General features: G+C 42.7%; 2 protein-coding genes across 7 annotated transcripts in view; one reads left to right on the top strand and one right to left on the bottom strand.

Moving 5' to 3' along the window:
- The window catches only part of islr2 (immunoglobulin superfamily containing leucine-rich repeat 2), a 12,140-nt gene extending 3,723 nt beyond the window's left edge, over positions 1–8,417 (top strand). The window contains exons 1-2 of one of the 2 annotated variants that reach the window (XM_042110234.1): positions 3,710–3,944; positions 4,777–8,417. In XM_042110234.1, the coding sequence (XP_041966168.1) occupies positions 4,786–6,912 (2,127 nt within the window). In that variant the 5' untranslated portion in view covers positions 3,710–3,944; positions 4,777–4,785 and the 3' untranslated portion in view covers positions 6,913–8,417. Of the gene's footprint in view, positions 1–3,709; positions 3,945–4,776 lie in introns of those variants that run through there. The other variant, XM_042110233.1, reaches the window with a different exon arrangement.
- A 943-nt stretch (positions 8,418–9,360) lies between these two features.
- The window catches only part of stra6 (signaling receptor and transporter of retinol STRA6), a 26,136-nt gene continuing 11,626 nt past the window's right edge, over positions 9,361–23,870 (bottom strand). For all 5 annotated transcript variants that reach the window (XM_042110245.1, XM_042110246.1, XM_042110247.1 and 2 more), the window contains exons 6-18: positions 22,829–22,995; positions 21,364–21,489; positions 20,567–20,637; positions 19,445–19,521; positions 19,222–19,283; positions 18,703–18,865; positions 17,600–17,675; positions 16,472–16,605; positions 15,541–15,658; positions 14,538–14,639; positions 13,568–13,731; positions 12,464–12,595; positions 9,361–10,654 (exon numbers count right to left, since the gene is read on the bottom strand). In XM_042110245.1, the coding sequence (XP_041966179.1) occupies positions 10,416–10,654; positions 12,464–12,595; positions 13,568–13,731; positions 14,538–14,639; positions 15,541–15,658; positions 16,472–16,605; positions 17,600–17,675; positions 18,703–18,865; positions 19,222–19,283; positions 19,445–19,521; positions 20,567–20,637; positions 21,364–21,489; positions 22,829–22,995 (1,631 nt within the window). In that variant the 3' untranslated portion in view covers positions 9,361–10,415. The remainder of the gene's footprint in view (positions 10,655–12,463; positions 12,596–13,567; positions 13,732–14,537; positions 14,640–15,540; positions 15,659–16,471; positions 16,606–17,599; positions 17,676–18,702; positions 18,866–19,221; positions 19,284–19,444; positions 19,522–20,566; positions 20,638–21,363; positions 21,490–22,828; positions 22,996–23,870) is intronic.

Genomic DNA, 23,870 nt, shown 5'->3' with positions numbered 1-23,870 from the left:
GCCTATGTAGGTACCCACAAATACATAATGCAAGTACAATGATAGTACAGTACCTGATAGTACATGTTGTTACACAGGTTGTACCACTGTACCTAATTAGGTAGGTACACTGTAACAGCGACACATTAAAATAAAGTGTTGCCGATGAATTTCCCCAGTAGTGGACAATAAAAACTTGTTGAACAGGTGTGCTGAGCTTTGTTTTTGGCTCTTCAAAGTGTTGTAAGTAAGGTGGTGTAAGCCGCCTATAGGCAGGTGGTGAGACAGGTCAAGAAATATGGTGCAGTGAAACACTATACAGTTGATTTTCAGAAGGTGGTTTAGAGTAGTATAAATGAAATATAAATATGTGCACTGTATTACCTTATAAGAGCAGAATAAATATGGCTATGAATAACAATGTCAGTTGATATTATTTTAAATGTTGGTGACACTACATTAATAAGGAGAATACCAATAATAAACAATAATGTGAATGCAATATCAATGGGCAATAAATGCAAATCAACAAATACTATAACATACAAACAATGACTCAGAACAGCCTAAGTGCATGGTGAACAAATATATCTTTACATCCCTGTTGACAGGTGCATGCAAAAACACAGAAAGCAGACAAGGATTTTGTTTTTATAACACATGTAATAAGCAATGAACATTTGAAGATGTATTGTTTTGTTCTTCTAACATCAATAGTAGTTGTTCAGAGGTTGTAACATAATGATAAATACATGCTGCCTGTCACATTATGAATATATACCGTCTTGTCTTGCACATCAGAAGCAGCAGCACTATGCTATTACATCGTTCACCGTAGGGACTAGTATGAGGGAGACTGAGTTGCCAATCTCTCTTAACAGATCCTGCATCATATCTACAAATATCTGTTCTGCTCTGCACAAACATAAGCAGGGTCTGATTTAGCGTGGCAGAGTGCTGATTGACAATAACATGGTTCCCTGCTGTGTTTGGTGGATTCCCATTGATGTTTGTGCATTCTGTTTGACTGTACATTTTATGTGTGGCATCTCATTCCTCATGTTTTCTGACGGCCACTGATTGCATTAGCAGCTGAAAGCAGCTGAAAGACCAACTTGTAACAAGGTCCCAATTGTGGATACACCCATTAACAGTCCTTGCGACCAATGACATCTGGATCAACTACAAACTTTTGATTGATTTTCAACAATGAACAATTAGTTCAGTGTAATATGTTCAGCTCTCTCCCCCATCTTAATAAGTCAACATTATATGATATTTTTACATTATAGCCTACATATGTTATAGCCTAACCCTTATCTATAGGTGACTGATGAGATTCATGTTAGCATATATTCATTGGCGCCACAATTAATATTGGAACTATTTCACTGTCGCAGACCCAGACGTGCTTGGTAGCCTAGTAGTCATAGGCCAACATGAGACTTAAGCCCCCGTGTCGTCATGACTTAGCCTATGTTGTTACTGTTGTTATTATCTGTAGGACATATTGTCTGTGGAACACAATTGTAGGCTAGGCCTATATTTGATTTTCAGTAAGCTTATATATCAATGATAAAGCTTCTTTACTTTTTTGGTGTAATTATTTAGTTTTTTTTTTATCTATGTAGGCTATTTTTAATGTTACATTATTATTTTGATAATACATGGAATAAATCACCACGAACACACGCGACTGTAGCCTATTGGCTTCTTCTGTAGCCTACCCGGCTTGCGCAGCGTGGCTAACAACGCCCATAAAACAAGTGTAACCGTCGGCTCCTCGAGGCTTATTACTTAAACGAAGTTACAGCAGCTATTAGGCCCGAGGTGCAGTGAAATTGCGTCATCTGGTGGTCATACAATTCACTCGCTATTAGACCCGAAGTGCAGGAGAAGTGGGTATTCAACCACGCCATCCTTCAGGTCGCAGCGAAACGTATGTGTACTTTATGTGCTGTGTCATGCTGCCATCTAGTGGTTGTGGAATATTTAACACCCATTATAGTTCTGGGAATAGATGTGCCCTCGAATAAATGTCGATCCATCTGATAAATTGTGTTTTTCTTTTTATACTTCGTACCTTTTATAAATTAAAGTGTATCACGAAGGTACCTTTTTCAATGTCATTACTCTGACATTCGACATTAGTCGACCATAAATTTGGGCAATGGGCACATTGTTAGGGGTTGACACTTTGCATAAGATTTCTCCACATTACTTGATCCAAATTATGTGATTTTTGTTGTATACATGTTGTACAATTATGTAGTTTCGTATCAAAGTGGAATGGTTGTTTTCATAAGTCAGCGGCGTTAGTTTGAGCACATAATTGACGTTTTGTTTACATGTGTTCAATGTAAGTCAATGGGAGCCGGAAATCCATAAATAGCGGCGTCCAAAGAATCTTTTGCCGGATAGCGAGACAGCGGTCCCTTTTTCGGCCCTTCACAGCGGTCAAATTAGTTAAGTCGAGAATAGTGAGGTTGAAATAAAGATAAGTGTTGTTTTGTTTCTTCAGCGTAATAATAAAATGACTTAGTTGTTGTGGGAAAGGAAATTAATGTGCCGCCAGAAATACCTCAAACAGCCTTTTCCAATTGAGAAGAGAAACCAAAAATAAAACAGTGAAACAAAAACCTGACAACATATAATAAGATAGCATTGCAACCCACTGAAATGTAAAACATGGTTTAATGTCAGAGAAATTTTACCAATCAATCAAAAAATATTTGATTTGACTGATTAGGGTTTTCATTTCTGATCACGTGAACTGAATGCATGGAGTTTGTGCAACATGTGTGGGGCAAAGTTCATCAGCAGGTGGCAGCATTTAGCCATATACTAACAAAAGATGCTCTCGGGTGCAACCACACTGTGCTGTCTGCCAAAGTTACTCAGCAGAACCGAATGTCTGACTCTGCCATGTAAACACACATTAACACTATCGCTCATCTACACAGCCTTTAGCCCACAATGTTGCCGTACAGATAGGACAGGCTACCGCAACTACATCTGGTCTTATTCTGTGTTAACAATCAACAGTCGGTGTTCTTTTGTATTTCTCCGATCAGTAGTCTAGGGATAGTTTATCTCAAATAATTTCTTCCCATCCTTTAAATTTACAAACATCGCTTCGCCGCAGCATATCCATGGTTAGTTTTTTCACGTTGGTCTTATTCAACAACATCCTGTTCACTTTATTTAGTGTTGTACGAATGTCATCTGTTACAGTCAACGTAAACAACGGGACAACCATTGAGCAACGTTATAAAGTCTGATCTCACACCTTGTAATTTTATGACTGCGTTTAAAGTCAATAGGCTAATGGGTTTTTACCAACTAAAACAGTTAATCCCCATGGCGCATCAGAACAAAATCCTTATACCGTATGGGTTTGGAAAATTCTGGAAAGTCTTTGAATTATTTCATAATTGTGCTCAGCTAAAGACTGGCTAGTGTTCTTCTGTGACTGGTATTCATCTTCAAAATCAAGTAGGCTAAATGGTATGATCAGCTGCTGTTTTTATTGTGTTGGTCTTCACAATGGAACGAGGTCAGGGATGATCTTTAGGAAGCTAGATGAATTAAACATCAGTGTCTAAATTATAAATATTACTTCGGGATGGCAAGGACCCTGTAGCTTTAACATGGGAGAGATGGGAGAGGCCGCGCGTTCACAAGCCCTCCCCTTCCCCTACGAAGGCGGGAACGCGCAATGAATCCCACTCAAACTCAACCGCACAGAGAAAACAGCCTCGGGATTGTTCAACATCACACTGAGACAAAAATGTCTCCTCGTTTGTCTTTCACCAACATCATCACCGCCTTTCAAAGTCATGCAAGAGGATCGAATATATGCTACAATATTCATGCACTAAGCCTCTAATATCTGTTCATATTAAATACCACTGCTGTTCCTTACAAACTATATTGCATTAAAGGACTTGGAAATCCATGATCAGGTAAGACCATTTCTGAGTAAGGAAGGTGTTAAACTATAATCTACCAAAGGGAAATTATGCGATGTAAGGCAAGAATGTGTGAAAGTGTACAAATGAAGAATTCTTGAACTTATTCAGTCTCGTTTTAGACTTTCCATGCGATGCGCAGTAGCAGATGTAGTTCTAGTGCATGCTTTGTAATTTGCGTAAGCTATGTAAGCTTTGTAGAATGACTTATTATCATTTATCCTTTAATATTATTTATCATTGTGTGTGGGGGAAAAGGTCGCCAAATCAAATCATGATCATCTGTGTGCCAGACAGGGGTGCTTTCAGCACCACGGACAGAGCGCTCACAGTGCTGCAGAAGGACAAGCGCTTCCACGTCGTTTTATAAAATGTATTCATGAACTTAGTAGTTCGGAATTACTGAATATATTTCTGTATTTGTGTATTCATGTGCAGTAGAATAGTAGAAGTAGAATAAACTACACCCAGGGCTGGTTTAGAAAAAAAGGCTGATGATTTGGTGTTATGATCTGCTATTAGTCAACGCAAACTGTAAATTGTAAAACGCGAGCTTTATTTTGGCTGTCCGTGAGTGACTTTTCTGCGCTCTTCCGAGCTGCAGCTCTCGGTCCTGCCTAAACAGAATTCACACACTGCCCCACATTTCAAGTGGCATAATAAAGCTACTGCATTTCTGGCACAAGAAGGTGATCAGAAGCTACATAGTCACGGAATCAGGAAGTTCAATGTATTTCATTCCAAGGTGTTTTTTTTTTATAATCAGGAAATGAAAATGATCAGTTCATTCTGGGTATTGCAATACTAACCAGTGCTTTCTTCGCAGGTACTGAAAATGGACTCCAGGTACCTGCTAATTTTCGGCTTATGGACTGTGGCGATTGGCACAGTGCAGGGGTGCCCTGAACCCTGTAACTGCATGGATAAATATTCTGTTCAGCTTGCGGACTGTGCTTCCAAACAGCTGCTTCTCGTGCCCGTGGGACTGCCTTCCAATGTAACGACCCTCAGCCTGTCGGCCAACAAGATCCAGGTGCTCAAGGCCAAGAGCTTTGTCAATGTCACCATGATTACCTCTCTGTGGCTTGCCCACAACGCCATTGTCACCGTGGAGCGGGACACCCTGGCCCCACTGGTCAACCTGAGGAACCTGGACATCAGCTACAACAAGATCGTCTACTTCCCTTGGGAGGACCTGGTCAACCTCACTGCTCTGCAGCTCTTGAAAATGAACAATAACGAGATGGTGTCCTTGCCCAAGGATGCTTTCCTCACCCTCAAAGAGCTGCGCTCACTCCGCATCAACAACAACAAGTTCACCACCATCGCGCAGGGCACGTTCGAGTCCCTCAGCTTGTCTCACCTCCAGATCTACAACAACCCCTTCACCTGCTCCTGCAGCCTGGAGTGGCTGAGGGACTGGATTCGAGGGGTGACCATCACGGTGCCTGAGCAGGAGAACATTGTGTGCGAGTTGCCCACGCACCTCAAGGGGGTGTCCGTGGTGAATATGCCCAAAATGGACTGCAAGGCGCCCACTGTTACCATCACCCATCAGCCCAACGTTGAGACCACTGAGCTCTATGAGGGATACAAGGTCATCTTGACCTGTGAGGCCCAGGGCAGTCCAAAACCCAAGGTCCAGTGGGACGTGGTAAACTGGAAGCAGCACTTCCAGTTCGCTCTGCCCACTTTTGTGGAAAATGCTGAGGTCCCGATCAACAATGCAACGACCAACACACGTTTCCTGGTGTTTCAAAATGGCACCGTGATCATCCCGCGCATGAGCAAGAAGGAAGATGGCAACTACAGCTGCTCCGCCGCCAACGAAGTGGGCAAAGCTGAGGGCACCGTCAAAGTGGTGATGGCTGGCACCCCAAAACACGCCATTGATTCCGGGCTGGACACTTCTACTGGCAAGGTGCGCCCACCTGTCAGCAAACCTGGCCCCAAGATCTCCATTAACAATGTGATCAAATCTGAGGATAAACCCAAAACACTTCCAACCGGGTCAGTCTCTGTTACGGCTGACTCAGAGAAGATAGGAGAGGGCACCAAAGACCTGTCTTTTGCCAGCAATTGTGGTGTAAATGACGGCACACAGTACATATCTAACCACGCTTTCAACCTGAGCCTGGACGAGCTCAAGCAGTACACCTTTGATTTCGGGGTGATTGCGCTGGAGGTGTCCGAGACTGAGGCCAAAGTCCAGCTGAACCCACTGAAGCTGGCCAACAGCAAGTCAAACCTTCAGATCAGCCACACCCAAGACCTGCAGACCGTGGAGAAGGAGCCCTTCAGCCTGTACCAGACTATCACAAAAAAATCCCCCCTGGACATGCTTTACCTTTGTGTCAGCACTGGCAACGGCCACTCGGTTGTTCAGTGGTCCAAGATTGAGGATGGCGTCAACGCCTATCGTTTCCAAGGCTTAAAGCCTGGCACGAATTATACACTCTGTCTCACCTATGGGGGTCAGGACTGTCAGGTCCAGGTTGTGTTTACCACCAGGAAGAAAATCCCCTCACTGCTCATCATTGTGGTGGTCAGTATTTTCTTGCTGGCTTTGGCTACTGTACCTCTGCTTGGAGCCACCTGTTGTCATCTGTTATACAAGTATCAGGGAAAGACCTACAAGCTAATTATGAAAGCTCAAAATCCGGACCAGATGGAGAAAAACATAACTACTGACTTTGACCCGAGAGCCTCTTTTGTGGAGTCGGAGAAAACCTTCAATCCGAGTGAGCTGGGTGATGTTGAGGGAGACGCAGAGGGAGAGGAGGAGGATGGGGAAGGTGAAATGGAGGGCAGCGTGGTAACAGAGTCCATTGCCGGCTCGCAGTCCAAAACGCAGGAGGAATTCGAGGTGGGGTCTGAATACAGCGACAGGTTGCCCCTAGGGGCCGAGGCTGTGAATATTTCAGAGGAAATCAACGGCAATTACAAACAGCCTGGTCGCTGAGTCAATTTCGTAACGGTCAAAGATCTTGTAAAATAGTAACTTTTAATCATGTTATCAACCAGAAATCTACCAACCATTTCACATGTAATCGCCCTGATAAAGGTGGGTTGCCTATTTTACCTCAGTGCAGTGTCAATCGATGTATAGGCTATGATTTTCCAAATGGAAGGGAGGTTTATGAAACTAAGACTGAGCGCTCTGGATAGGGCGAACGGATCACCCATCTTTTCTGAGAGAAGAAAATGTACAGTCAAACGTAGCCTACAGAAATGGGCTACTTCATAAAAAAGCCAATCGAATAAAACTTTGTAGTCATCAGTGTTTACACATTTCGACTGATAGTGGAACGAATTTTATGAAGGGCGTAGCCATTTGGGACATTTCAGCGTCCGCTTCAGTCGGTCGGATTGCTGGATAGCCGTGTTACATTGAACGTGTCCAGGCACTGACTAGTTCCATTGTTCTTCGAGACTTAAGATGATGATACACAAAGCAACTTTTTGAGCAATGTTACCGGCAATGTTCGTGATTTATTGTTGGTCTAGCACAATCCCAATATTGGACAACATTTTTTTTCTGGAGAACTGTAATCATCAATAGGCAAATTATAACGACCATCCTACACAGAGAGGTGGTTGTGTGGTTGCGCAGCACCAGCAGCATTGCTCAAAAAGTTGCACCATGTATCGTCACCCTTAGGGGGATTTCACTTTACCCATTGTCACAGCATGTACGTACAGTGCTTGAAAAAGTTAACTCGAGCCTATTTCAACGGACGCTGTTAAATGTAATGTGAGACTCTAAAACGTGTGACTTTATGACGAACGGGTGCTATCCTCTCCTCTCTGGATTGATTCTGAACGTGTCTTTTCTCTTCTCTGAGATACTTGTTCGTGGCATGTCACACAGAAGTATTTTAATGTGTGTTTCATTAGAAAATAGGACGATAGATATCCTAAATGTTGATATGTGATGTTAGCCCATCAAATTCAAAAGATTTCTCTTTTATATGATTACAAATCGTCGATTTCTACTAGCCTATCACCTATAGCGCAGAAGAGCGCGTGGAGGTTTCGAGTGTTCTGTACATTGACGCATAGTGACTTGTTTTGTGATCAGCTGTCTGCCGATGTTGTAAAAAAATCCCAAGCGTTTTCAGATTTTGATATGATTTTATGTACGTGAACTTAATAAAACTTAAGAAAAAGAAATACGATGTTCGTTTTTATTCAAGAAGATGTAATCCAGTAGGCTACTTTTTATGTAACCTTATTTCTTTTTCTTAAAATTAAGAGGATAAAACACTGAAAACAAAGTGTGTAATTGTTTCCTACTATACTATACTACTACTAGGCCATACCTACGGAATTGCGGGCTGTGAGACTATTTTGTTATTCGGAGGACATATGTGGGCGTTGGTTAGTTTGAAAGATCTGCGGAAAATGTTTGATTCTGTCCAACTATGGAAAAAAAGAGAAACATCAATAAAATTTAAATTGACTTTATAGCCTATATCTATTTTGCTACAGTTACTGTAACTCTAGCTGTACTGACATTTTGGTGCTGTTTAAATTATCCTCAATATAAAAAGTGTGTGTGTGTGTGTGTGTGTGTATATATATATATATATATAGGCTACTCTAGATCAGATTAATCGTGCCTTTGCTTTCTCTGTTACAAAGTAGATTAGAACAGGTTATATTACCTCACATGATCGGCTACTCAATTTGCAAAGTGGCCTATGCAACCTGAAAAGACATATTTTATTGGAACACTCGTATGTACCTTTTATGGAAATGTGCTGATATGTTTCTTCTCGGTCAAAAGAGAGGATGCGCGAGATTCCATTCAACACAGTGGATTCAACAAGGCGACTTTCTTGCCTTTGTTCTCTCGCATACAAGGTATACTGCGAAAGATGCTGGCCGAATAAAATGCAGCTATAGCGTATACAGCTGTAGGCTAATAGCGTATCAGTTGATCACAACTTTAAGCTACATCACATACAGTAAGTTTTGTTTCATATTCTTTTTTCTTTTGTAAAAGAAAAAAAAACGGTCCGTAGGTAGCCTAGGCCTACAAAATTGCACACCGTTGATAAAGAATCCCAAGAGCGCAAAAATACATTTTCGATAAAAAGAAACCCTATGCCAACTGTAGATTTATTTAGAACTGTCAATCATATACAAAATTAGCACAAAACAAAAAAAATAAAATAAAAAAATAAAAATTAAAGCATATAGGTTAAGCCTATAGTAGCAGATCAGTTCAGACTACATGCAACATGTTGAGCAACGAGAAGAACGTTTTATTTTATTTATTTATTTATGTTTACAAAATAACGCGGAACGTCTTTCTACAGTTATATGCCTACGGAGGAGACTAAGATCTAACATCGAAAAATATCGCTTTTCAGAATATTTTCTCAAGGCTCTCCATAACCCCCACGGAGCGCTGCATTGTTTAATTTGTTCTTTCAAAATAACAGTTAATCTGAACAAATTTCACCGAAATAAAGAATAATCTCAAGTTTTATTGTTCACACTTCTGTCTTTTAATCACAAATAAATTCACTAGATTTCCTCAAAAGCAACGTGAGACATGGTTCTGACACATAAAGAGCAGCAACATGGAGAAGAAGCTGATATGTAAGTAAAGGAACAAAGGAGAGATGAGAGCAGAGTGTCCAGTGTTGAAATAAAATTTCACAGTAAGAGATGAGAAAAACGGTTGCACAAGACAAATAATAGATGACAAACAAAACAGACAGGTCAAGCTATCTAGTATATAAATAGTTGGATCTGTCCATACTTAACTATATTATTATTCTTTTCACAACTGGTGACCATTTCACCAATTTGTGTGTGAAATTATAGGCACTTCAAATTAACAATAGCTAAATCTTCAAAATAGAACACTTTGTACATTCATAAATATTCTAACCTTACAGAAATGGTTAGAGACAATGTCAGTGCCACGCCAATTTGCTGATAGTCGAGCTGTGTATTTCTGAACATAACGGTCTCAAACACACACACACACACACACACACAGCCCATACAGGTCATTCACCCACCCATGCATACATGCATGCTGTACGCTCACTCATATAGATAACCAAATCACTGCCTGCATTTTAGAGAGACTGTCAAATCAAGGCATTTAGCGGCTAAATGTCTCACGGACATAGCTGTTAAATAGCTGGATTGAACTCCCACACCCCACCCCACCCCACCCCATGAGACTGAACTGAGTTTGTCCTGAAGCGCTGCGCTACGTGAGCGCACTCACTTGAGCTCACCCAACGCAGGTCAGTTCTACAGCAGCAGCAGCAGCAGCAGACAGATAATACTAGCATCTTTAATATGGCCAAGAGGGGAGTCCACAGCAGGCCCACGCGCATGTGTGTGAGAGACTAAGAGGCCCGGTGGCTTGGAGTGCAGTGTCAGGCTGGACTGGGCTGGACTGGGCTGGGCAGTCGGGGGTCACTGGCTGGGTCCAGCTCACTTGGAGCCGGCGCTCTCTGCCTCCTTGCTGGGCTCCTTGAGGATGCTGCCGTCCTTGCCGGTGCGGCAGAGCGTGCCGTTAAAGAAGCCCTCGGAGGTCTGGCGCTGGAAGTGCTTGCGCGAGCCCACCAGCGATGGGTTGTTGACCAGCGTGTAGAGCAGCTGCCAGTGGCCCCGGGCGCGCTTCGCACTCGACACTTTCTTCTGCTTCTTCTCCTGCTGCACCAGCTGGATGCCTGTGAAGGGTTAACACACCCAACGTGAGATCAACAACTCAGAACCCAACCACACACACACACAATGCATGAGTTTCATTAGGCTTGAATGATTAGAGGATGGAATGAGACTGAGAAACAGCCAATACAAGCCAAAAATGTGTTTTTAAAAAGGCCTAGAGCCATTGATGGATTCAGTGATGTGACACTTCACCACCCCCCACATTTTGTGATCAGTTAGTCTGCACTGAATAGCAACTCCCCATGAGTACATAGGAAACCACAGAGATTATTTTTGGATGATGTCTAATTTGTACACAAAATCAATAAATGTGCTATTAAAATGACCGTACCAAATTGTATAAAAGGGTATACAGCACTTGTTTTTGTTTACAGTAAAAATTTCTGTATATTAAGGAATTTTAATAAAATAAAAGGAAATTTAGTCAAAATTTGACAAAAAGTATTTTGGATTGGAATCAGACTAAATTTGTTCTGAACTCTACTGCATTGCATGGTGATGTCTGATAAAAGTACATGAATAGATTCACAGCATTCTTATAATGGCAGGTGTTGATATAATCTATGCGCACAGTAGGAACATATTGGGCTTACAATTACACCCTGTAACACCAAGCTCTATGGGCAGCATAAATATGAAGCAGTCAATTAGCCAGACCCATCTGCGTAATCCACAGCTAATCTCCACCAAAAAAACGGCAGTTCACTCGCTCAAGGGAGCGCTGCGGCTGCAACAAAATGCACCAGGGTAGTGGGTGGGGTTGGCGGGGTCACAGGATTTATAATCTGATGAATCTCACACACACACACACACACACACACACACACACTTGGATTTTAGGAGATTATGAAATGATACACAAGAGTAAATGTGTCGATCACCATACAGTTCCCAATTATCCTCCTTTGGTCTTACTGAAACACGCTGCGTGGGTTGACAAGGATGCAGTTAGATTCATCCGACACTCAAAATGGAAATGCGAAAGAGGATGTATCAAGGAAAGTGTGTGTGGGTGGGGGGTGGGGAATAAGGAAACAGTTGAGTTTCCTGGCCTGGAAATCCAAAATTAAGACGTATTGTTGACAGGAAAAATATGCCCTGGTGTCACACACACACACTCCGCAGTGAATGGAGGCCACAGCTGAGGTGCAGCTGCTTAGAGAGAGAAGACAGGCCTGATTGAGGGCAATGGAGAGGCCATGTTAAATGATTGCTCAGCGTGGCCAGATTTACACTGACAGATTCAATCAGTATAAAGATGTCTGCCTGCCGGCCCCGTGCCAGCGATGTTGATGAATCCATTTTTTAGACATTAGGCAGGCCGACGGCACATCACACCGTGACGGCTCTGGCCTTGACAGGGTGGAGAGACACAGCGAGGCGGGTGTCAGTGAGCACTGACTCATTGTTCATTCTGAATCTATTTTTTCTCCCAGACAACGGAGAAGCCAGGGATGTATCAAACTAAGCTCACCCTGATCATTCTCCCTAATGTGGCCTCATCTAGTATTTTTACCTCTGTCCTTAGCACACTGCAGTCACTTGTCTGAATGTTTCTCTGTGACATTCACCATTTATGCATGTGTGCCCCCATTACACATATTTATTTGATGTTATTTATGTCACAACTTCTCTATTCCTGTTAGTAAACAGGAGAGAAACAAAAACACAAATCTGAAGAACATATTGTTATCTATTGTTTTTCACATTGGAGATTTACAGCTCATTTAGCCTGCTATATGAGCAGTTTTTTATTTTATTTTTGTTGATGTTGTCTATTGAGTGTGTGTCCTGGGCAAACTGCTTACCTTCCTCAGCATCCCTGGTCCGTGGCACACCGTCCTGGCTGCAGATGTGCAAGAGCATGCCGCAGAAGGCCTTCATGACCGGGTGAGATTGGCTCACCTCAATCTTCAGGTAATGGGCATAGCAGCGGTAACCTGCAGAGTAGACAACACCAAGGGCGTCAGGAGGGGTTACGGAGGGGGGAGAGGGGGCAGCTGGAGGAGGATTGGGCAGGAGTGAAGGTAGGGGTGGGGTGGGGAATTGGAGAGACACAGAGAATAACAGAGAGAAAGAGAGAGCAAGAGAGAGAGAGAGAGAGAAAGAGTTGGTCCGAAAGCAATCTGCACTGAGATTACCAGCGTGCAGCGATCAAAAGCAATCAGAGGTAATGGCGGCTCTGTCGGCGACGGTTACCTGTCGGTTTTATCGTTCCATACGCATCTCATCTCACCCCACACCCCCCTTTACAGCTCGCGGCATGAATTGCAAGGAAATCACTGCCTGGCATTTACAGGGCTGGTATCATCTGAATAACATCCAGCCCCTAGCATCCCTCAGAGTGTGTACATAGGTACAGCTTCCATTAGTAGCCGTTAGGAAAATTATGCAATTCTCACATTTTTATGGGTACTTGGCTGGGATAATATAGCTAATATAACAGAAAAAAACACTGAATACTGAGTAGAGAGCTAGGAGCTAGCATTACCATAATGGTGGGAGTGCTGCTTGTGAGAGCATCTCCATGAAATCATATCCAGGACATTTTTAAATCATTTGTATTTAATCAATGCTTTAATATAGGAACACATCCAAAGACCCTGATCAATTACCATCACTGGATATTGCACACTTGCTGTGATCCACACAGTAAATAAAATTAAAATAAAATAAAAAAAAATTAAAAAAAAGCCTGAAAAAATAGAGAATTAATGATTCGACTATGCTCAACTGGGCTTCACTGTAGCCAGCCCTGAACAGGGGCAGATGGATGGATGGATAGAAAATCTCACACTAGTGACAGTCTGGGGGAGAACTGCTGTTTGGTAGAGTGAGATCAACGCAACACACATCTGGGTTGCCGAGACGTTGTGTCCGTACACTCTAAACATGGAGGAACCGGGACTCACTTGGGTCGAAAGCCTCCACGTTGCGGTTGAGGAGGCTGATGTCCATCCTGCCTAAGTGGATGATGTTGAAGAGGGCCGTGATGACCACCCTCCAGATGCCCAAGAGCACACCCAGCAGGACATTGACGGGGAAGAGCAGGTAGGTCATCAGGAACAGACTACCCCTGCAGAGAGACAGAGACCGGAACATTCCCTCACATCAGCATGCCTCGCGTGGAAGTAAAGCTTTACACATACAACACACAAGTCATCACTTTGGACTCAAGCATGTAATACAGTTACAGTTTTTCATTTCAATCTAATGTAGCAGATGTTTGTGTCTTACAGTTCAAACATGGAATATGTGTTATTTGCATATGTGTTCCCTGAGAAGTGCTGTATAGCCATGACCCTGGGACCCTTTACTGTGCCAACGTAGCTGCAGAATGATCTTAAGATATGATAAAGTACCACATTAACAGAATCATTTCAAATCCATCATCAGCCTTATCTTATATTCTGATCCATTTGAGCGGTCCCATGCTACTGCCCCTGAACTGGACCCACACCACTGCTGATTAGTTCTGACCTCTTCCTGACCCTGATTAGGTCCTGATGCAGTGTGGATCTGCCAGGTCAGTGCCAGACCTAGGCGGGGATCACATTTGCCAGCGGCAAGCGGCAGCAGCAAACGTAACGCAACGCTCAGACCATAATACGTTTTATCTCGTTCCTAAGCAACAAAATGGTTTCTCAATTGAATACGCTCGCGTTGCGCTTTGAAAGTTGGACCAAGTTCAACGCTCAGCTTGCTCAACGCTAGCGTTACGCCAGCGTTGCCACCGCTCCACTGCCGAAACATAGAGAACAATAGGAAACCTGCCGCTTGCCGCTGGCTAATGTGATCCCTGCCCTATTCTAGAGTCAGCTGCTGTCTTGGAAGGATGCAAGGTCATGATCAAGGTCACAAGGTCACAACCTTTCACCTTACCTGTTGTGGAGGTCTCGTGCTCCGGAAACCTTTTTAATGAACAGGAACCTGGTAGCCAGGTGCTGAACAAACACAGCCAGGATCAGCATTAGCCAGAAGGGCCTAAACACACAAAACACAAGAGAAGAGGCTTAGCAGAGGCAGAGAGAGAGACTTGGAGAGGAAGCAGCCAGAAGAGCCTCTTCTGTGGGATATTAGATCGATAGGGATGACAGCCAAGAGATTGCCTGCCAAGAGCCATAGATGTGCTGCCATTAAGAGTACTTAGTTCACCGTGAGGGCACTGGGCTAAATGTATATCAAGGGCAAGAAAAATGCATTATATCATGCAGTGATGCCCTCAAAGTCCTCATCATCATCATCCCCTTTGATATGCCCATCATCATCATCATCATCATCATCATCTTCATCACCATAATGATAATCTTCCATCATGTTGATCATGGACCTCATCATCAGTATGATAAGATTGAAGATCAATGTTACATTATATTATACTGGCATAAGAGAGTAACATTCTTGGGTCTTTGACTCCTCAGCATAAATAACAATGTGCTCACGTTATTGTGCATTTCCTGCATGTTTATGTAGATATCAGTCTTCTCGTGACTTAAGGTGCATTTCCTGCATGTTTATGTAGATATCAGTCTTCTCGTGACTTAAGGTGCATTTCCTGCATGTTTATGTACTGTAGATATCAGTCCTCTGGTGACTTAAGGTGCATTTCCTGCATGTTTATGTAGATATCAGTCCTCTGGTGACTTAAGGTGCATTTCCTGCATGTTTATGTAGATATCAGTCTTCTCGTGACTTAAGGTGCATTTCCTGCATGTTTATGTAGATATCAGTCCTCTGGTGACTTAAGGTGCATTTCCTGCATGTTTATGTACTGTAGATATCAGTCCTCTGGTGACTTAAGGTGCATTTCCTGCATGTTTATGTAGGCCTAGATATCAGTCCTCTGGCGACTTAAGGTGCTTTTATGGAGGGCACGCTGACTCACCACATGTTTGATATGATGTGGAAGAGGAAGAGGTTCTGGCCATAAAGAACTGGGATGATGACCAGGAACACAGCAAACAGCAGGCAGATGAAAAACACCAGCGTTTGGATGGTCATGCCTGTAGACCGACACACAGCATAGCGATACATGTCAGCAGGCTAAACTCTCGGACGCGCTAAACTAATGAGAAGCAGCATTAACAAATACTTGAAAAAATGGCTGAACTTCAAGAGGGTTTTGTTTTCTCGTCAAAGAAATAATTTATGAAAAAATAGCATTCAGACACTGTTGCTGAATGCTATACCAGACAACAAAAGCATGACACATTTAATGATTATTAATTGCCTACTAAAACATCAAAATATGAAGATTGTTTTTTTCTGCAGAAAATGCTTGCTTGATGTTTTTCAAATACAAATGCACCCTTCACTCAAAAACAAATCCTTTCATGATAAGATGCATTCAGCCCCTCCACTCATCTTACTGATATTTCCCAGTGCTGTCATGTTAAACACTCTAAAGTGACTAGACAGGGAGGGTAATGCTGGGAGATGAATTCTTAATAATGCATTAGAGTTAGAGCTACAAATGCACAATACAATGATAAACATAATTTACGAACAGCATTTACAACAGCTAAAACCTATATTTCATAATATATTTATTAATTATGCAAAGCTGTATTTATATGTATTTATCAGTTCTGAATGCAGGACCAGATTATGGTTATTGTTAGCTTAAGAATTCTTGATAAATACATGTAACATTCAAAATGAGAGGAGATTGGAAGTGCAGTCAGGGGCCCTGACGACAGACGCACACGCACACACACAAAAAAACACTGAACAGAAGAGAGAAGGGTGGTTCATTGCCCAGAGGAAGTGAACCCTGTGAGCACTTCCTGTGGTGGGGCAGCGCCAGTGCTACTCACTGAGGCAGATGACCGCAGCCTGGTAGCTGGTGAAGCCCATCCAGCAGACCAGCGCCGGCCGAGATGGCCTGATGCTCCTCTGGCAGTTGAACACGTTGTAGATGTCCCCTCTATACAAGCCCTGCAGGTTGTCCCTGAGAACGAAGAAGAGGATGCAGAGGGAGGGAGGGGGAGAGAGAGAGTGAGATAGATAAAGAGAGATAGAGAGAGTAAGTGAGAGAGAGAGAGAGAGTGTGAGAGAGACAGATAGATAGAGAAAGAGAGAGTGAGAGAGAGACAGATAGATAGAGAGAGAGAATGCAGAGAAGACAAAGGAGCATTTTTTTAAGTCATTTTTGGGCACAATGAAGACATTAGATGTATTGTGCTTGCAGGATGGAGGCAAATTGAGGAGTAATGAGTTGAATTAAATGGTCACAATTCAACTTAGAAAGCAATTTGACACACCACAATTTCCTAGTAATGACCCTCATTTTCATTTAAGAGAGATAATTGAGGCAGTCTCGTCTGCAATAATAGCTATCTAAGTAATAATAGGCAGTCATAAAAACAGTCCTTTTTTATCAGCCCTAGGTTTGTCTCTCTCACTCTCTATGTATGTGTGTGTGTGTGTGTATCTGAATATGAGCATATATTTGTGTGTGTGTGTGTGTGTGTTTCTGTATATGCATCTGTGCATGTGTGTGTATTGAGTGTGTGTAAGTGAGTACGTGTTCACATGTGTGTATTGAGTGTGTGTAAGTGTGTGTGTGTGTGTGTTTCTGTATATGCATATGTGTGTATTGAGTGTGTGTAAGTGAGTACGTGTTCACATGTGTGTCTGAATGTGCGTGCCTCTGCCGATATGAGTGCGCCAATCCCAATTTCAGAATTCTAAAAGAGACTTGTGGGTACACTTGTCAGTGCATGACAAAACTAATTACAGCAACATTTCAGGCAGACCATGTAAAAAATACACTAAACATTCTCATTTCTCATCTAACACCCCCATAAAAGCCTATCTCTTCCAACAGCAAGTATAAACAGAGGGGATAGCATCGGGTATTTGTAAAGCTGGCACTGCGCCTCTACATAATTGACATTAATGACTAGCTAGCTGTTTTTCTCCCTCTCGTAACTCCTTCTTACCTGTGCAGCACCATGGACCTCATCAGCATAGCCAGGTTAACCAGGCAGGACAGGGTCATGGCTGAGATGTAGCACACTGGACAGGGGAGAGAGAGAGAGAGAGAGAGAGAGAGAGAGAGAGAGAGAGAGAGATGGAGGAAGAGAGAAAAAAAATCACAAAGCCAATCAGCCACTGCTGTTGAGTAGACAAACAGTTTCTCAGCCTACTCAGCATTTCTTGCTCAGAACCTCAGACCATGTCCTTCCCAGCGAAGGAGAGAGAGAAAGAGAGAGAGAGAGAGAAAGAAAGAGAGAGAAAGAAAGAGAGAGAAAGAAAGATAAAGAGAGAGGGCCAGGATACAGCTGAGCGGTCCGGGCTGCTGACAGCAGCATTCCTGCCTCTCTGCCTCTGGTGTTGATCCCAGCTTGATTTGCACATGTGGATTTAAATCAGTGTGTCAGACGGGCAGAACGAGCTTTACTCTCCTCCTCCTGTTTGCTAATGGGATTGGACTGCTGCAAGGAGGCATGCGTTAGTGCATGAATGTGTTCAGGAATTCGGTGGTGGTGAAACTGATTGGGGGATTTTACTCCTCGACCTCAACAGTCTCACTTTTGTTTTCTGTGCTATTTTAGTGTACTGACTTCCAGTGTGATTAATCAGCCCTGACACTGGTCACAGTGTGATAACACCAGTGGGGAGTTACATGTCAAATGAACACTCAGATCAGTGTATTGTCTGATGGATAACTAATGTGGATTGGCCCTCTAACAATTCACAGAGTTTCCATAGTGTGTGTGGATCAAGCATTACTCAGGGCCCTTCCACTAATCCTTAGACTATCAGTTTCATTAAACTAGTTTTAACATCCTCCAAAGTTCTCTAGAGATGCTCTTCGAATGGTCTGAGTTCCACTAAGAATTCTAATAGTCCAGGTTCTTCTTAGTGAGATGGTTCTTCAAGACTTTTACAGGGACAAACACTTCTGAAGTGTAATCTTCACTTTTATATGTGAACATGTAAACGTTTATTATACATTCTTCTCAAGGGTGCTGTGTGCTAGAGTCTTTAATGAATCCTCTACTCCTCAACTGTGTGCTGTGTGAGAGAGAGCCTCACTCACCTTCCACACACCACATGTAGTAGATGACTATCTTGACCACCTCCTGGCGGTCCTCCGACAGGATGATGTTGAAGCCGGCCAGGAGGAAGGCGATGTCCTCGTCTACGCCACTACGTACGATCTGCAGGGTTGGCACTACACAACTGACCAGCAGCACAGCCATCTGCGGGGCAGGAGAGATGGGAACACTTAGCCAAAGAGACAAATATGACCGTCTCAAAGGAGAGAGGTATCAGAAACATAAAATGGTGTGTCAATGATATGCGTAGGCAGGCAAATCAAATCAAATCAAATCAGTAAGCTGTACGTTTTATTTTTAGGAAGACTGTCCATGTAACATAACAAGCAACTAGTCTTACACTATTTCTTTAAAAAACAAAAACACCTATCTGTTTTAATTTCTGACTGGCTTTGGACACGTCATTCAGAATCAGTGGACTATATGAATACACATTTAGAGTGAAGTACCTGATGAAGGGAATCAGTGGACTATATGAATACACATTTAGAGTGAATTACCTGATAAAGGGAAATGAAAGCCACCACAACAGAAATGGCAAGTTTTAATGGAAACCTGAAAGCTGGAGTGGGAGAACGAAAATCAAATTAGCAACAGAAAGTGACTCAATTAAAAAGAAATGAACTACAAAATAAAAATAACTGAACTTCGTAATGAAGATCAAAGTAATGATGAAAATCAAAGTAATTTTGTTGTAAACTTCCTAATGGAAACCCTACTTACCATCTTCTGGTGTGTAGATGTAGGACTTAATAGCATCAGAGATCCTTTCAAACAAATTGGGTTTTGAGGCACTGGAGCTAGAAATAAATAAACAGACATAAAAAAAACAGACAAAATACGCAGTCATCAAGAAACACGTGCACACACACTCATGCGCGCACACCCACACACACACACACGTGCAAACTCACACACACTCACACGTGCATTCACTCACATATTCATATACACAAAGATCTGGAATAGATATTCCAGGTTCCACACACATGGAACCACTTCCTTTTGGCTATCATCCCTGGCCTTCAAATATCAGCTGGCAATTTGCATCTCTGCCATCTATGAAGGGAGCCGTGTCACTCACGTGCCTGTTGCCAGGTAACGCCCAGTTGGCGTGGGCGTGTCCTTTAAATGACAACCCTGGGCTTTATTATGGTTTCCTGTCATTTGCATAAGTGGACACTAAAGAGCAGCAGCAGCAGTTTAGAGGAAGTGGAGGACCAGACAGAAAAGGCACTGGTCACGGAAAGCCCAGGATTAGCTGCTTCACTGCTCCATTAGTAGCCGGTCCTTTTTCCCCATCCATCTTCAGCCAAGAGACAGAAACGCTCCTGATAAGACCTCGGCATTTTCATTTACATGGGATTTCATTTACATGGCATTTAGACAGATGCTCCACACAGCATCTGTAATGTATATGCCAATGTCTATTCACAGGGGCATTTATGGAGGCATTTACATGGAAGACACTTTCCTCTTTGGGGGGGGAACACCTATGCTAGTCATGGTGGAAGAGTGACATCATCGGTTTGATGTCTTTCAAGAGGGGTCTAAAGACATATCTGTTCAGCATACACTTAGTTAATTAAGTGGCTCTTATGAGTTAGGGTTTGTATATTATAGTATTTGTTTATTTTCATTAGGCTATTGATAATTAATATTGCATTAACATTATTGTTTATTATTGCTATTCTCCTTAATGTGGTCTTACCAACATTTTAAAACTGTTCACAGTTAATTTAACTATTGTATTGTTTTTATTTGTAAGTCGCTTTGAACAAAAGCGCCTGCCAAATCCCATAACCATAACCATAACCATGATGGGTTTCCAGTGGCGATTCTCACCTTGATTTGGATGGCTTCTTCTTCTTCAAGATCTTTTTCACGTAATCCCTGTAGTAGCTGCTCCTCAGGTCCTGGAAGAGGGTCCGACAAAATACAATAGGTTATAGCATGCACTGCACTGGTATATTATAGCAACACAATGCAACATGATGCTTCTAGTATTTTGTCTTCAAATTCATTTTGATTGCACATATATGGTCAAGTTTCATTATTGCCAAAAGACACCAGTTACCAAACAATAAAGCTTTTATCAGTGCAAACTGTGCTGCTGTTGATCTTTGCAAGGCTAGATAGCACGCTAGTCTCAGACCAAAACTCTTAACTGCTGGTTTCAAATCTCTTCTATATTTACAGTAGTTTAATTATTTTTATAGAAACCTTTTGTGTCATCTTCCCAAAAAAAGAGTATGCCCAGTAAGATGTGCCTTGTCTATTATGCATTCATCTGAACCTTTCTTGGGATTATTAGAGAATAAACACAGTATTGTACTCTGTCTTTCTCTGAGGAAAACAACACAACCGAATCTGGGCTTAATCTTAGTGGGTCCCATAAACACACAGACCAGTCGCTTTAAAGCTGATTAAAATGGTATGAGCACCACAGCACCACTAACACGTCTCTACGTCACCTGCTTCACACGTTAAGCCTGTTCATAAGCGCTTACGACATGCTCTCATGTGAGAGGGGACGGAGGGAGTTATGTGAGAGGTCTTGACATGTTGATTATAATACTATGATACTCAATGTTACCCCCCCCCCCCCCACACACACACACACACACACACACCATGCTCACCTCATGGGTATCGTGCTTGTCTGAGCCCTTCAGGCCTTTGAAGAGAAGCAGTGGATACTGGAAACTAAGGAAGGCCAGACAAGCGATCTGGGGCAGGCTGGTGAAAAGGGCGTAGTACTTATAAATCTGCAAACAAATAAACAAACAAAGAAACAAACACATTTAGCTTTTCATTTCCTTTCACATATCTGCTGTGGATGGATTGAAAGTCCAGTCCATGTGCTGGGCAACCTCTCCAAAGACACGTTGCGCAATCCATCTCAGAAAAACAATAAGAATAGTTTCCATTTTCTAAGCATTCTGAGATCCATAATCGCATTTATTTCAGTATTTGATTAATTAATTATTTTCACACAATACCCCTGGATTTCGTCTCAGGCAAAGAATGCTGTCAGACCAATCAAACTTGGCCAGGTTCTTTGTTCTTAAGGAGATGAGAGTTTCACAATGCCCAGGCCTGGACGCCTCCCTCCCTCCCTCTTCTCGGAGCTAGCGGATGCTAAAATGATTAACTGTGACCAAGCCGCTTGGCCGATGCTGGCTGGCCACTGAACACAGAGCTTTTCAGGCCCTAGCAATTCATTCCCAAAGGCCTGAATAGAGTCTCCTGTGGAAATCACTGTATGGGATCCCAGCGTGACAGCAAGTACAGTCCTAAGCTTCTGTACATGCATGTCAAAGTCTGTCAATGTTACTCTAATAGAGATGTAGACTTAAAAACGTCATCCTCTGGCCAAAGTCTGGGTGCCCGACTTAAGATAAGTAAAGCGTCAAGATGCTTGTAAAATGTTCTGTCAGCCACGACTGGAAGATGAGGGGAGAAGTGCCTTTGAAGAGAGCAGCCTGCCCATGGGGGCTCATCCTGGGTCGTGTGAAACAGGGACGAGACGGCTGACAGTGAGCACACGCAGAAGCCTCATACTTGGATTAATGTCTCAAAGATTCAGAGACTCTGATCTGCGTGGAAGGCACCAGATTCCTTAGACATAGAGCTACGTATGAGACACCTTTTCCTGTGTATGACTTTAGATGGTATCCTACTGCTTGGAAGCAGAGTGTGTGAGACTATGTGAGGGGTACTCAGTCTTTCTCATGATGGATATGACAATACTACTGAGTGTTTGTCTGGCTAATGAGAGAGGACATGATTATGTGATCCAACACTGACTGTCTTAGATCCACCAGTAAAATAAACTGGACTTGAGGAGCTATAGGGCAGTAAATCCTGGAAACCAGATCCAAATGTGAAACACATAATTTAGAGGGAAAGCAGCTGTACCTAATATATAATTACCTGGATTATTTTGACATCCTACTTTGTGGAGTAGCAAGTTCCTACTCTGTTGGAATGAGAAATTGCAGCATAATAGAAATGCAAGGCCTAGCATTGGCAAAGCCCATCATCATAGACCACTTGTGATTTCAATGGTGCTCATCCCAATTCCTGGATCAACAGCTGCCTTACCTCTGGTGTTCTTGGGCAGTCCACCTTCTGCCAGACGAGGACGCTGAAGTGTGACCAGGACAACAGGCTGCCCAGGACGTAGCCCACCTGGCTGTGCAGTGTGCCACAGGCCAACAGCGGGTAGTAGAGGGCTGGGTAGTAGACCAGGGCAAGAATTATCCAGTACTCTGAGGAAACAGGACAACAATGACATCAGCATGGCTTAGAGCAAGGAAAATTCCCATCCCTGAAGTTAACAGAAGCTTGTCAAGCCCTTGTATATAACTATCTATTTTCAGATCTCAAATGGCCCATTCCTGAATGCCATGCACAGTGCGTACAGTCTGCAGTCCATCTACAGATTAGCAGATGACTTTGGCCTCATGGACGAGACTCTGATGTGGCATCGACTCTATCAGAATCTCACGTTCTGGGACGTGTTCATCTGACAGTCGGTCTAAAAAAAAACCAATCCAACCATGTGATACAACCATGATGAAATGATGCCAAACAATCCTATTACACCAGTTTGACATAGCTATGAAAGAAAAAAACAACCAACCCTCTTGCATTAGTGTTACACAAACATAACAGAAACCAACCAATTCAATTGTAGCAGTGTCAACCAATCAACCAATATCATACAGCCATGTCTGAAACCAACCATTCACATTATGCTACCCAGCTATGATAGAACATAGACATTCTATTGAATCAGTGTAAAGTCAAGTCACTGCTTCAATGTTGTGAGAATATACTGGTCCGCAGAAAGATGCAAAAACACATAAGCAGATGGCGACGGACACTGTTAGTTTCTGTAGCTCAATACAGACACAAGATTAGATAGATTAGATTAGATTCAACTTTATAGTCACAATGCACTAAGGCCATTGTTTTGAATCCAGGAATCACTCACAGTGAGAAATGACGTACCCTCCCCATGCAGTGTGTGCTTTAGAGAGGAGTCTACTAAATAAGCACATGTGACTGTTAATGATGTAACTGACATACATGATTAGACACACAATACACCATCACTACTGCCACAGCCATGCTGTCCCAT

This window comes from Alosa sapidissima, chromosome 11, assembly GCF_018492685.1.
Source record: "Alosa sapidissima isolate fAloSap1 chromosome 11, fAloSap1.pri, whole genome shotgun sequence".
NCBI classification, from domain to species: Eukaryota; Metazoa; Chordata; class Actinopteri; order Clupeiformes; family Clupeidae; genus Alosa; species Alosa sapidissima.
Note: the sequence above shows the minus strand (reverse complement) of the source record. Positions and strands in the feature narration are given on the sequence as shown.